The sequence below is a fragment of the Chaetura pelagica genome, unplaced genomic scaffold, assembly GCF_000747805.2.
Source record: "Chaetura pelagica isolate M959 unplaced genomic scaffold, ChaPel_1.0 scaffold223, whole genome shotgun sequence".
Classification (NCBI taxonomy): Eukaryota; Metazoa; Chordata; class Aves; order Apodiformes; family Apodidae; genus Chaetura; species Chaetura pelagica.
The window spans coordinates 25112-40026 of NW_009952687.1; the positions used below are offsets into that span (position 1 = coordinate 25112).

A 14915-nucleotide genomic window follows, 5' to 3' on the forward strand; every position below is an offset into this window, starting at 1 on the left:
AGTGTGGGGTGCCGGCCGTGGCCCGCCGACATCTTCCGCGCGCGGGTGTCGCAGCCGAAGCGGGCGAAGTGGAAAATGGTGGTGAGGAGGGAGGGGGTGATGCTGGTGGACAAAGGGATCCAGCTGAAGAGGTGGGCCAGGCACTCCAGTGCCAGGGAACAGATATATTCATTTTCTGTATCAAGGATGGGGATTGGCTGGTTTAATAGTTTGGCCGCACTGGGACTCTGCAACAGGCTACTCAGCAGGTCACCTAGGAAAGAAGGAACAAAGCTGCATCACAAGTCAGGGCAGGTGCCTCCCACCAGGGCTTCTGCCAGGCCCAGCCCTAAAGCAAAAGCCATCAGAGCCTCTGCTGTTCAGCACCCTGCAAAGATGTGTCAGATGAACCAGCAGCCTTTGTATCCCAGAGTTTTCCCAGCTGGTGTTCAGCTGGTAACAGCGACGCCACGGGGGGTATTTTAGGAGTTTATGATGAAAGTCCCTCTGCTCACAAGGGGGAGCATCCTTGCTGGGAGCTTGCACAAGTTCCCTGGCACATCTATGTTACACTGAACCTTGGTTGCTGCTGCTTCCACATGACAGCCAGAGGTCCTGAGTCACACCAAAGCCACCACAGTGCCTTTCCTCAGTGACCAAAAGCCCTCAGCAGGCACCCACCATGTTCCTCCACCTGCATTACAAAGGCTTCCTGAGCCAGGTGGGGTCTGAAGAATTCTGCACACCCTCAGGATCTTTCATTAGTTTACCCAGCCTCCAACTAAAGCCTCATCACCTTATTATCTGCAACACCCTGTGACAGAGCTCCACAGCTTAACTACCCATCCTGTAATGATGGGCTTTGTTTGGGGCCTGTCAGCTGACAGTTTCATTTCCCACCTCCTGAACCTCAACAGAGAAAAGAAAGAATCTCTTTCCATAGGAACAAATTCTTCACTGTGAGGGTGGTGAGAGCCTGGCCCAGGTTGCCCAGGGAAGCTGTGGCTGCCCCATCCCTGGCAGTGTTGAAGGGCAGGTTGGATGGGGCTTGGAGCAACCTGGGCTGGTGGGAGGTGTCCCTGCCCATGCAGGGGGTTGGATCTAGATGATCTTGAAGGTCCTTTCCATCCCAAACCATTCCATGATTTGCTTTCTAAATGTCACTCAATAGCTTTCTATTGCACTCACAGTTTCTCTGAATGAAGAACACTACTTTTCTTGTCACATGGAAGCCCTTCTATCATCTCTGCTGCCTTTCTACAAAGCTTCATTTCCACTCCACATCTGTTGATAGAAAACCAGAACTGCAGCCCCCACAGACAGAGATGAACCTTGTTGCCCAGGGTTTGGCCTGAGATGGGTATTGCTCTCCCTGCCCAAATACAGGTCATACTGACTTGCACTGTGTGTCCCCTCCTGTTTGCCCAGGGATGTGCAAGATCCCCCTGCTAGTCCTCAGTCCTATCTCCTCCTTATCACTGTTCTGACCATCTCAGTGCCACCAGCCAGGCTCCTTGGTTCTTTACCAAGCCCTCTTCCCACAGCTCTAACAACTAAGTCCAAGAGCAAGTCCCAGGCTGGCCTCCACAGGTGACCTCATGGCAAGAGAGGACCATTTCCACTTTTACCTCCTACCTTCTAACTCATTTTTCAACAACCCTAAAGGCCACTCATCCCTGGTGGCCTTTTGCTTTCTCAAAAAGCTTTTTTAGCTGAAAGCCTTCTGGAAAGCTTCATGGAAATCCAAGCAGACACCACCAGTGAGGACCACAGACCTCTTCACCTTCCCCAGGTTATTCAACATGCTTCCTTGAGCACAAATAACCTCTTCACCTTCAGAAACTTACTGTGTTACAGGACTTGAAGTTCTCCCCAGAAAAATCAGAGTAATTTGTTTTGAAAGCGAAATGATCCGACACACCAGGAATATGAAAGCAACAGATATGATTTACTGAGCTCTGTTCAAAGTAATCCCAAGCATGCCTGAAGAACAGATTCCTCCTCAGCCTTCATTTTTCATCCAGACTGATGTCTTGCATGACTGAATTCATAACTCCCTGTCACACCTTATCATTGCTCCATGAACCAAAGGCATCGTGCTGAATGAAGACAACCCTGCTCCTTGTCTTCTTATCAAAGCAGCCTCTGTGACAACATCCACATATTCTGCAGCCCCAGAGCTGCCTGCACCATGTTTTTACAGAAGCAGACATGCTGCTTTCACATGTCCAGTCCAGCAAGCTCCACAAAATCAAATGAGAATCAAAAGCTCCTCATCTTTCAACCCAGCAACACCAGACCTGGTACGTTAGGTCCCTGTAACCCACAGCAGTTGGTCCAAGGACTTTGCACCCAGTTAAATTCCTGAAGCTCAGAGTTTAAGGGATTTAAAACCATCTTTTATGTCCCTGCAAACAGGTGATAAATGCACTGGATAAACTATTTTCACACACAAGGAGAAAACTCTTGGGGAGGGGCTGGGATCAGGGTAGCTGTGCAGAATGATACTCAGCAAACATTTCCCTTCCTCATTTGTTTACCATCCCTGAGTGAATATACCTGGGGAAGGGATTCACCAAGTCAGGAGCCATAAATCATGCAAAGACAACATTTGGAAGATGGGAGAATAGTGCTGAGTAAATTCTGTACTGCTGCAATGACTCAAATGTTTCCCAATATAGGACATTATCAGAGTTCTTCTGCTTAAGTGGTATAAAATGCGTTTAATATTGTCTTCAGGTGCTATTTAAAAACTTGCAAGTTACCATTTCACTCTGATTCCCTGGGCAAAAAAAAAAAAGTAAGATAGGTTTCCCAAGAGATTTTGGCTCTGATGGAAGATCTTCCACATTTATAGGGAGTCTGAAGCTTATTTTGCCTTTTGGAACACCCTGAATTTCAAGTGAATGTAAAGAGAACAAGGTGGGGCCTTCAACTAAGCAATAAAAAAGCTGAAGTGTCACCAGGGAGCAGGAATATTTTGCTGCACAAGTGAGACTGAAATATAACAACACATGGGGAAAAAAGACTTGGTCATCTTACAGACTTCACAAATTGTAAGGAGAGAGAAACAGTATCTCCAGAACTTCATGGTAGAGGTTCATTAAATCCATGTTTGTCTCATAATTCACCTTCCAACCACACATTCATCTCTGCCTGCAAATAAAGGCCATGACTGTCACTTACTGCCCCCAACTTGAAGCCCCTGTAGGTTTTCTCTTAGCAACCCCATCACTGCTCTGATTCCTCTCTGTCAACCTTTCCACCCTTTCTATCACCAAATAGAGACCAAGGGTCCTTTGGTTAATAAAGAAAGTCAAGAAAAAGAAGAGTCATTCACAAAGGGTCCAAAGGGACCCTGACAGGCAGGAGAGGGGGCTGGTGCAAACTGCAGGAGGATCAACAAGGGCAAGTGCAAGGGTCTGCACCTGGGTTGGGCAATCCCAGGCACAAATATAGATGGATTGAGAGCAGCCCTGAGGAGAAGGACCTGGGGGTGCTGGTGGATGAGAAGCTCAACATGAGCTGGAGCCCAGAAACCAACCCTGTCCTGGGCTGTGTCACCAGCAGCGTGGGCAGCAGGGCCAGGGAGGGGATTGTCCCCTCTGCTCTGGGGAGACCCCTTTGCAGGGCTGGGGCCAGTTCTGGAGTCCCCAGCACAAGAAGGACCTGCTGGCCTACAAAAAGCTCTTGAAAAGGGTTATTACAAGAGGTTAGACAGTTAAGGAAGGATCTGTGCTTGATATTGCAAGTTGAAGTACATGGAACGATCATCTTGTAGCTTTAGCTATCCTTACCGCTTTCTCCTGACGTTGGGGATGGTGGTGGAGTGGCAGCAGTAACACTGTGTTTGTCCCAGATGCTCTCCAAAATACCTGTCAAGAGACATTTTTTTTCAGAACAGCCTGGTAAAAGACAGATTGATCCAACAAAAAATGCTGGAGACAGCAAGAGAACTTCGGTAGAACACATCTTCAGTGCTTTGAAGAGGAACATTGTCTTCTCTAGCACCCAGGGAGACAGGAAGCACCTCCCTACAACTGCCTGAAAGGAGGCTGGAATGTAGGGTTGGGTTGGTTGGCCTCTTCTCCCATGTAACCAGTGTATGGACAAGAGGAAATGGCCTCAAGTTGTGCCAGGTTTAGATTGAATATTGGGAGAAACTTCTTCCCTGAAGGAGTCATTAACCCCTGGCCCAGGCTGCCCAGGAAAGTGGTTGAAGCCCCATCCCCGGAGGGGTTTCAAGGCTGTGCAGATGTGGTGCTGAGGGACATGGGTTAGCACTGGAATTGGTAGAGTTGGGTTATGATTGGACTCTATGATCTTCAAGGTCTTTTCCAACCAGAATGATTCTGTGATTCCCTTAGTGAGCCCAAAGAAATTACCAAGTGCTCATACACCTAATCACAGAATCACAGAACTATTCAGGTCGGAAAAGCCCCTTGGGATGACCCAGTCCAACCATCATCCCTGCTCTACAAAGTTCTCCCCTAAACCACATCCACATCCAAACAACCCTTAAACACACCCAGGGATGGTGATTCCACCACGTCCCTGGGCAGCCTGTGCCAGTGTCTGACCACTCTTGCTGTGAAAAAAATGTTCCTTATGTCCAGTCTAAACCTGCCCTAGTGTAGCTTGAAGCCCTTCCCTCTTGTTCTGTCACTAATCACCTGTGAGAAGAGACCAGCACCAACCTCTCTACAATCACCTTTCAGGTAGCTGTAAAGACTGATGAGGTCTCCCCTCAGCCTCCTCTTCCTCAAACTAAACATTCCCAGCTCCTTCAAGTGTTCTTCATTACATTGATTCTCTAGGCCCTTCACCAGCTTCCTTGCCCTCCTCTGTCCTTGTTCCAGTGCCTCAAGATCTCTCTTGAATTGAGGTGCCCAAAACTGGACACAACACTCCAGGTGTGGCCTCACCAGTGCTGAGCACAGGGGGGCAATCACCTCTTTACTTCTGCTGGTCACAGTATTTCTAATACAAACCAGGATGCCATTGGCCTTCTTGACTACCTGGGCTCACTGCTGGCTCATGTCATTAGAACCCCCAGGTCCTTTCCTGCCAGGCACTTTCCAGCCACACTTCCCCGAGCCTGGAGCATTGCCTGGGGTTGTTGTGGCCCAAGTGCAGGACCTGGCACTTGGCCTTGTTGAAGCCCAGACCCTTGACATTAGCCCAGTGATCCAATCTATCCAAGTCTCTCCGTAGAGCCTCCCTGTCTTCATGCAGATCAACACTTCTGCCTAACTTGGTGTCATCTGCAAACCTACTGATGATACACTCTATGTCCTTATCAGGATCATCAATAAATATGTTAAACATCAAGGGTCCCAACACTGAGCCCTGAGAACACCACTTGTGACTGACCCCAGCTGGACTGGACTCCACTGACCCTCTCAAACCCTCTCCATAACAAGGTGGACATATGCAGCCTTCCAGCTGCTACCCAAACTTGTTTCCTAGTAAGCTGACCCAAGTGCCCAAGGGGAAGAGTAGAGTGTTCAAGCTGCAGGAGCAGCCACTACACTGCTCACAGAGTGGTGGGGCTGGAAAGGATCTCTGGAGATCACCTAGTCCAAACCCCTGCCAGAGCAGGGTCACCTACAGCAGATCCTACAGGATCCAGCTGGGTTTGGAATGTCTCCAGAGAAGGAGGCTCCACAGCCTCCCTGGGCAGCCTGTCCCAGGGCTCTGCCACTCTCAGAGTGAAGAAATTCTTCTGTACGGTTAACTTGACCCTCCTAGAGCCACACGTTGCTTTGCTCAACCCAGGAGGAACAAGCTTGCAGGCAGCTCAGGGAGGCTGAAGAGGGACATCTGTTTCACCTCTATTTCCACCCTCCAAGTGCAGCAACTCGTACCTGTGAGGAGCCCCAGCACTGTCTGCACCTGGTCCAGGAGCAGCTTCCGAAGCTCTTCCTTCCGGGCCACGCTGAGATCCTCCCGGGGACACGCCAGCTCTTCTGAAGTCGTTTTCAACATGATCAGCCCCAGAGGAGTGGTGACAGGAGACTGGATTAACTGAGGGGAGAACACACGAATGCAACATGGGATGATGCTCCCACCACCCTGCAGAGCCAGGGGGGCAGGAACACCAGGAGCAGCTCACAAGCGCTTCCCAACGGGGGGAGGATCAGTTCCCACAATCTGCAGCTCTGCACGTGGAGAGAAAAGAGCTGCAAAGATTCCATTTCCCCAGAAACAGCTGTGATGTTGCAACAGCTCAAGTGCCATGGGAATCCTTGGGGTTTCAAGAGAGCTTTCATCATGTCATTGCACACGTTCTCTGTTCCAGCATGTTTACCACTAAGAGTTTGTTCCTCCTGTTTACTGCCTTCTGCTGACACCATCACTTCTCAGAATTGCCTCAGCACCAGTTGCACCACGTAACAGGGCTCAGCTCAGGAGCCTGCACCACCAGCCCAGCAGTTCCCCATCAAAAAGCACATCCCTTCCCATAGGAAGAGCTGTAGCCAAGTATGGGATGACACACAGCTCAGGGACACCACCCCTCCTTGCACCTGGGCCACATCTCAAACTGGAAAGCACATTTTCCCTAAAAAGAGCATCTTCCACCAGGGACAGAATGTGCAGCACAGAGAAAAAAAATTATTTGTGTCTTAATTCCCCACTGGGAGATTAAAGCCACGTTCAGGTGGGACCAAGGATTTATTTTTCAGCTGAAATTCAATGTTGCTCCTCACCTGGAACACCCAACACCATTTATGTGCTAGTCCTTGGAGAAAAAGGCCAATCACAGGTACCACAAGTAACCCTTGAAGTGAGAAATTCTGTAATTTATGGACTGACCTCAGTCCTCATCTCCTCAACTCAGACACACTGAGTTAGCACTGCTAAGGCTACACAGTCTGGTGGAATGTGTGTGTGGGGGGGAAAAGCCCATCTAAAAACCTCTTTGTCTGGATGTGGCTTCCAGAAAAGAAGCAGGATGGCCCAGGAGGAGGCAGCCAAAAAAGAAAATTAAACAGAACACACAACTTGTTGGCAAGTTGCAAAGAGACCTGAGCATCTCTTTGAGTATTTTCTGACATTAGCAGGAAGTTTAGCAATACCAGGCACTTCAGTGATGTTAAAACAAATTTCACACCTCTAAAATAACAGCACTTCCTAGGTCAAATTATTGGGTTTGCATCATGACAATAATCCAGATTAATTTTCTTCTTTGCTCCTCCAATGGTCCAGTCAAAATTTTAGGGACTACTGAAGAGTACTGGGATACAATTTCATGCTGAAGGAACCCATCAGTTGATTCTAAATATCTCAGAAGAAATTCCTGAGAGAGGATTCATCTGCAACTCTGAAAGCAAGTCATTCTGCTCCCATGCTACTCTGAGGTCTTGAATTTCAGTATTAGTGGTTTTCTTCCTCTTTTCCTGGGCATTTTTGGAAGGTGTCTGCTATAGAAATGGATGGGCTCACAAAGAAAGCCTTAAGGAAAAAAAGATACCCAAAGTGGGTTCTGTAATCATCCAATATAACCCAAAGTGCTAGAAAAGCAAGGAGAAGCTCAGAAATTCAATTGCAGATGGAGATGAAATGAAATGCCAAACCTGCAAGTGCAGACAGTTGTCTCAGTACTTACAGTCAAATTGACAATTCAGGCAAAAATTGCAGCACATCATGCTGCCTGATTACAGAAAGCTACCTGAAAAGCTATTATACCCATCACTAACAAGCTCCCTAGGCCAAGCTGGCATTTTTTAAATTCTGAAATTAATGCTAGGTCCATTTGTCTTAACAAATAAACTCTTGAGATTGAGAGACTTTGATTTTTTTTTACTGCCTTATGGCTTGTCTATGGGCAGAGCTGCACTTAAATGATGTAATTATATCAGCAGAAAACTTCAGTTTGCACTCAGCTTCTTTAAGCCAGTTATGAACCATTCTAAGAGAGCTGGAAACCAAGAACTCTGAGCAAAAGAGGAGGTTTGCACCAGCCTGGCTGGGCTGCAGTGGCAGTGAGATGTGAGCCTGGCTCAGGCTTGGATGTGGAGATTAAACTGTGGAATGATTTTGGTTGGAAGGACCTTAAAGATCATCTAGATCCAACCCCCTACATGGGCAGGGACACCTCCCACCAGCCCAGGCTGCTCCAAGCCCCATCCAACCTGCCCTTCAACACTGCCAGGGATGGGGCAGCCACAGCTTCCCCGGGCAACCTGGGCCAGGCTCTCACCACCCTCACACCAAAGAATTCCCTCCTCATGTCCAACCTCAATCTCCCCTTTGCCAGTTTTCATCCATCCTCCCTTGTCCTCTCCCTCCCTCACCTTATCCAAAGACCTTGGTACAAAGATAACTGAATTACAGCCAATATAATGGCACTGCCTCAGCCAGGATCTGCAAAGACATCCTCTAGTCTTCCTGCAAGAGCCCTGTGAAACAACCCAACCTTCCACTAATGACTTTACACCGCAAGGTGCCAAAGATCTTAGGGTATCTTTGGCTGTTAGGTCAAAAATCCCCAGCAGTCATTCAGAATCCTCACTTTTGATAATCACCCAGTGATGCATCCAGAGTTGCACTGACTTTCTTTAAAGAACCACCCAGAAAAGCCTCACACTTTCAACAACTACTCCTAATTATTTAAAATCCCAAGTGCAGTTGACAACATGCTACAGAGCATTGTTCCTTTCTCAAAATACTTCCAACACTAGAAAGAAAAGTAACAGGTGAGAAGCTAAGGGTTACCTACCAAATATAAAAGGTAAAGAAATTCCAGAAATAACTTTGTTTTCCATGGAATTACTTAATCTTCATCAAGGGAAGTCACTGATGAAGGAAACAAAATGATGCATCTTTGTGAATAAAGCCAAGTTTTCCCTTGAGAAATGTCTCACCTGCAAGATGTTGGTGAAGAAGTCATGGTAGAACATGGGCCAGTCTTGGCGACCAATATCCACAATGACTTTGCAGAGTTTGTTCCTGATGAAGTAAGGCAGAGTTTTGTGGTGAGCCAGCAGGAGCTTGGGCAGGCAGCTCCTGATCTCCATTTTGTCTTGAGACGGGACCCCAAGCCACATCTTGTTGATTAAGTTCTGGAAAAGAAGCAAACTTCACAAACGAGCTCATTTGAGACATTCTTAGACCAGTCCAACACCCCAGGGTGGTCAGTGTCTGCCACAATGCCCAGGCAGGGAATGGGACACAACTTTTATATCTGTCCAGGTCTCTCACCAACCAAAGGTGGTCAGTTACAAATTTCAGCACCTATTTTTGATGTAGATCAACCTTCCCTGCTGCTGGGAGCCCTGTAGCTAAGGAAACAAGCAGGTTAAACAAGATGTTTCTCTTTTGTTGGAGCTCTGACACAGGCTCCCTGGGCAAGGAGCTGAAATCAGCTGCTTTCACTGCCCAGTAAGTCCAGTACCATCCCTAACATCTTCAACATGTAGAGGTGAGTGTGTGCAGAACAAGAGCAGGTTCAAAGAGGGCAAACCCTGCAGCAGGAGCTCCTTTGGAAGGAGCTTTACTGCCTACTGGGGTGCTCTGGCAACAGAAGACAGCGATGGCTCCAGCTGCTGAACTTCTCTTAGAAGCCACGCCATGGATAGAGATGACCTATAATAAAAACCCTCCCACCAGGTGTATCAGATTTGCAGAAGCCCTCCAACATTAGAGTTTTACCAAAGATAGCTTTCAATGCCCCAGAAATTGTTACCAATCTCTTTGAATGCACTATCATCTCCATTAAGTGTGACAGCAACCAGCACGGTACCATGTTACCCGGGTTTGGGTCCAGCAGAACTAGTTGCCATGTCTATAAAGTATTTCCACTAGGCTAACTGTGGACACTTGGGTTTTCCCCTTTAAAGGGGGATGCAAAAGCCTCGTATGAAGCAGGACAAAAACAAGAGGGGGAGCAAGGTGGGCTTTAGGTGACCCAGGTCTCCTGAAGCTAAGCTTCAGGTCACCCTGGGAGAAATGCCTGCAGTGACAAGGCAGCACTTCAACAGAAAGCTTTGAGTCCACTTCAAGTCAGACAAAAGCCATAAGGCAGAGTCACAAATTGCTTCCCTGCCACATGATGATCCCATTTAGAGGCTCTGGAGCATTAGGAGCTGAGCCTCTCAGGAGAACTTAGTGAGGAGCCCTGTGGTTGAGGCAATGTCTGCACCCATCTGCAGGCAGGGAGCTTGGAGAAGCCATCAGCAGGAGGTGCTGCAAAGGGGTTTGCTGCTGAAAATGGGAGGTTATTTCTGGTCAAGGCAGATCCAATCCACAGTACAGAGGTATATTTATACATTAAGTGCCTCCAAGAGGTTGTTTTTGGGGATTCCTCACAGAGAAGGTCCAGAAACACTTCTTAAAAACAATAACCCAACCAAAGAGAGTTCCAGAAGCTCCAATAAAACTGGAAGATGCTTTAATATTCATGCTTTAATGCCTGCTGGGCTTTCTTCTACTCATTTGACCTGGAAGTGGCAGCTTCTCCACCTGTGGAAAGCTTTTTGGGAAGATGTTTTCTTTTCCAAAAGCAGGAAGTAAAAACAGTTCATAGGGAAGGTGACCATGAGGATTTTTAACCCAGATCCATTTTAACTTCCTAGACATTCTAGAAAATACAACATTCTCAGGAAGTTTTGGGAATGCTCCTAGTGTTTATAAACACACTTGTGCTGACATTCAGAACTCACAGTTGAAGACTGAAGTTACAGACCATGGCTGTGAGGACCAGTTGAATGTGCAGCACCACAGGAGTTAACTTTGGAAATTCAAGCTCCTCCAGGGAAAGATCCCAATCTCTCAGCTGAGCTATGGACTCATGTCCCTCACCTTCCACCTGGACAATGACTTCTTTGTGCTGTTTAGTCCTGATTTTTCCAGTATCACTCCCCCCCAAACCCCTTCAGAGAAGCAGGGGCTCAGTGATTAAACATCATCTCCTCTTCATGAAAACCAGTTTAATTTTTGCAGGCTGCTGCTGCATCCCCAGAGCAGGGAACAACAGCTCCTGGACCATTTGTCATGATTATCTCTTTTTAAGAGGATGGCAACCAAGATGCAGCCTGCAGATTGAGTCCAGACTCCCTATGCCACCTCAGATAAATAAAATGAGCAGTGTAAGTGAAGAAGTCAACAAAACAATCTGGATGGTTTGGGATAGTTTGTCAAAACAACACAACTTTTAAGCAGAGAGTTGTTTGCTCTATCTAAAAAGTGGCCTCACAGCCAAGGCTATAAAACCCCTGTGATTTAGGAGCTCAGTTCAGGCTGCCAACACAGCCAAGGACACAAACAGAGCCAGGGTGAGGTGGGACATTGACCAAACCCCAGAGTATTCTCAGGGAAAAACACTGCACTGGTCACTCAGGAATCAGTTGGTAAAGCAGACCTGTTCACAGAACACTTTTGCTTCTTCCAGCAGATACACAAATCAATATTTAGGCTTTTCACCATAACTTTGTTCTTTTATAAGTAGATACAAAATGGGATGTGGTCTTCTAAAAGAGACTTTCCCTCTACAACTAGCACAGAAGCTTGTGGGATGTCCTTCAAGAGCATCAACCACAACCATGAGATGTCAGAAATAAAAGCAACTTTTCTCTTCCCTCTTAGCATTCAAGTTTGCAGCAGCTTCTATCAGGTAATCACAGATTTTTTCTGACCATAAAGAGAGGAGAAAAGCAATAAAGCTCTTAAAAGCATCATGCAAAAAAACTCAAGCAGCCCCTGAAACTGCAGGTAATTTGTACTTAGAGATGCCAAGAAATTAATTCTCCTGTTTGTGTACAAAGATTCATATTTTCCTACTCTCAGCCTGCCATTAAAGCAACCTCTCTAGGAGAGAGCAGTAAAAGCCTCCTTTTACCACTGTACAGGGCTGCCATTTATAGACAAACCTTTCCAAATCAAATTGATTGCCATCTAAAATTGCAGCAGCCAAAATGCACTGAGCAGGCAGCAGCTCCCAGCTTACCTCAAACACTGTCAAACTGTACATCATGACATAGTCATTCCTCGTGCTTGAGAGAAAATAGAGGCAGAATCTCCAGGCTCCTATTTGCTGGGCAAAGTTATTTAAAAGCTCCTCTAAAAGAAAGAATGAATAAAATTAAAAAAAAACCAACAACATCAAAATCCTGAAGCTGTAAATAAATCCATAGCAATGTCAAAGTAACACAGTGATCATAAAGGAAACACCACGTTGAGAGAATGGGTCAAAAAACCTGGAGAAAGGGTGGGGGAATTAAATCATCCTCTAAAGTATCAAAACCAGGCTAACTTTAAACAAAATAGGTGTATCACTTTAGAACACAGCTTTGAAGGAAGTAGTGTATCAGACTAAGAGCTGAATATTAAAACAAATCACACAAAAATTATATTAGGGCAGGCTGGATGGGGCTCTGAGCAACCTGGTCTACTGGGAGGTGTCCCTGCCCATGCAGGGAGTTGGACCTAGATGATCTTTAAGGTCCAATCCAACCCAACCCAGTCTGGGATTCTATGGTTCTATCATCTCTAAAAGCCAAACACTGGGATAGCAGGTCCCTGTGAAAGACCAGGAATACTTCAGAACACCCCCAGCATTACAGAACACTCTTGTTTTAATGCAATTGCTCCAAGAACCACTGGCTTGAGGGTAGTTCAGCAGATCAAAACCCTCTCTCTGAACACTCAGGTAGAAGATTTGGCCATGGCACATCAAATGACTACCTACCAAATGTGGCAAAGGGAACAGCTGCAAGGGCTGTTTGATAGGCTGGCCAATTTCAACCTTCATCAACCAGTTTATTTCTTATAACTGGAGCAGGAAAACAGGGGATGCTGAAGGATTTTGCCTTTTCCACAGCAGGATTCCACAAAGGGAAGAAGATAACACTTGCTTAGTTGTTTATTCTTTATTTTGCCAGATTTTTGGGAAAGATTTTTCATTATTATCATACTTCTAGCACTGAAGTTAAGAGAGGATTGAGAATAAAAAACCCAGCCTATTTACACCCATTAACCAAGAAGCTCACCTAGAACTTCCATAAAACCCTACCAGTTTTCAAAAGGACATCTTTAGAAACACCTGCCAAAATGAAACCTCAGTTTATTCCCACTGGCACGGATCATGTGAAATGACACATCTTCTGCTTTCGAGGGAGATATTTTCCAGGACATGAAGTCCAACAAAGTACAGGCAGAAGGAGAGGTCATATTCTCCTGCTACCCTAACCAACTTACTTGATAAAAACCCTACATCTCCACACTCACAGCAGCAGTTACCAACATGTTGATTATCTGTAGGACCTGCCATGAGGTTGTTGCAACCCCAACTACGTAAGCCTTTATTTCAAGTTCATACAGAAGCAGGAGAGGCCAAGACACAAGTTTGGTATCAGATAAAGCAGTTTCATCTGCTGTTTGTTTAAGATAGCCACGTCACCTCTGCTGAGGCAGAAGAAAGCCAAGAGGACCATCCTTTAGAAGGGGCAAGAACTCACCGATCTCGCGTTTCCGCTCGTTCGTTGTGCAGTTGTGGAAAAACTCTGTCATCAGACTCTCCAAAGCCCTTAGAGAGGCCTCCTCAGATGCCTGGGAATGACATGGAAATGGGAAGAGTTAAGTTAGCTTGTCCTTGTCAGGTAATTCTCACAAAGAGAAGTTCAAATGAAGATGCTTTCAGATGTTGAGAGATCATGACTACAGCACTGAGGGCTCCTGGCACCTGTTCCCATCTTTGTTTGGGTGCTGCTGCCACCGACACCAACAGGGCTCCTGTGATAACAGCTGGGAAGATTAAGGAATATCCAGCACCTTCAAAAGCAAAGTCAGAGTCATCAGGGTCAGAAGGGACCTCTAGAGATCACCCAGTCCAACCCCCTACCAGAGCAGGGTGACCTGCAGCAGATCCCACAGGAACATGTCCAGACAGGTCTAGAAAGTCTCCAGAGAAGGAGCCTCCCCAGCCTCTCTGGGCAGCCTGTCCCAGGGCTCTGCCTCCCTCACAGGAAAGAAGTTGTTCCTCATGTTCAGCTTGACCCTCCTGTGCTCCAGCCTGTGCCCATTGCCCCTTGTCCTGTCACTGGGCACCCTGGGAAGAGTCTGGTCCCCCCTCCTGCCACCCCCTGGAGATATTGACCAGCACTGATCAAATCCCCCCTCAGCCTCCTCCTCTCCAGCTGAGCAGCCCCAGCTCTCCCAGCCTTTCCTCACAGGCAGATGCTCCAGCCCCTCAGCATCTCTGTGGCCCTGGGCTGGGCTCTCTCCAGCAGCTCCTTGTCCTTCATGAACTGGGGAGCCCAGAGCTGCACATGGTGCTCTAGATGGGGCCTCACCAGGGCAGAGCAGAGCAGAAGGAAAACCCTCCTTGACCTACTGGCCACACTGTTCTTCATGTTCCCCAGGGTGGCCTATTGGCCACAAGGGCACATTGTTGGCTCATGCTGTCCACCAGACCCTGAGGTCCTTCTCCCAGGATCTGCTCTCCAGCAGATCAACCCCAACACACAAACATTCAGCAATTTTATTCAATAACAACCCCCAATCCCTCCAAATTGAGCTTTTTAAAAATTGCAATCCATCAGTTATAGCCCAGTGTTCATAAATTCTTCAAGAAATCCTCACCATGAGCATACAGCCTTGTGGGCAAGGTTACCAGAGCTTTGAAGCTCTCTGGAGTTGGGATCATTTGGTTCTAGTAAGTTCACAACCAAGCTCAGGCTCTCGAGCTGTGTCACCCTTCCCTTATGGGCCAAGCCTGATGGCTGTGGAGAACAGGACTGCTGGAGCCCAGACTATGCCATTAGCCATTCTTCTAATGTTTCCAACACATGCTATCAATAATTCATGCAGTGAGATTCAGGCCCTGACCTTCCTCTGAGCAGCAAACAAAGTCAACGATTAAAGAAAACTGAAAGTTCTTCCTCAGGAAAGAAAAAGAGAAACAAAACCCAGGCTTGGCAGCCTCCTGCAAAGGGAAG

General features: G+C 47.0%; 1 protein-coding gene across 1 annotated transcript in view; it reads right to left on the reverse strand.

The window, feature by feature from the left end:
- Window positions 1-13522, reverse strand: part of XPO6 (exportin 6) — a gene marked incomplete at its 3' end in the record, with an annotated part of 36510 nt that extends 22988 nt beyond the window's left edge. The window contains exons 1-6 of the mRNA XM_009993788.1: window positions 13437-13522; window positions 11927-12039; window positions 8847-9044; window positions 5847-6006; window positions 3777-3854; window positions 1-253 (exon numbers count right to left, since the gene is read on the reverse strand). Coding sequence (XP_009992090.1) covers window positions 1-253; window positions 3777-3854; window positions 5847-6006; window positions 8847-9044; window positions 11927-12039; window positions 13437-13488 — 854 coding nt within the window. The remainder of the gene's footprint in view (window positions 254-3776; window positions 3855-5846; window positions 6007-8846; window positions 9045-11926; window positions 12040-13436) is intronic.
- Between the last annotated feature and the right edge of the window lie 1393 nt (window positions 13523-14915).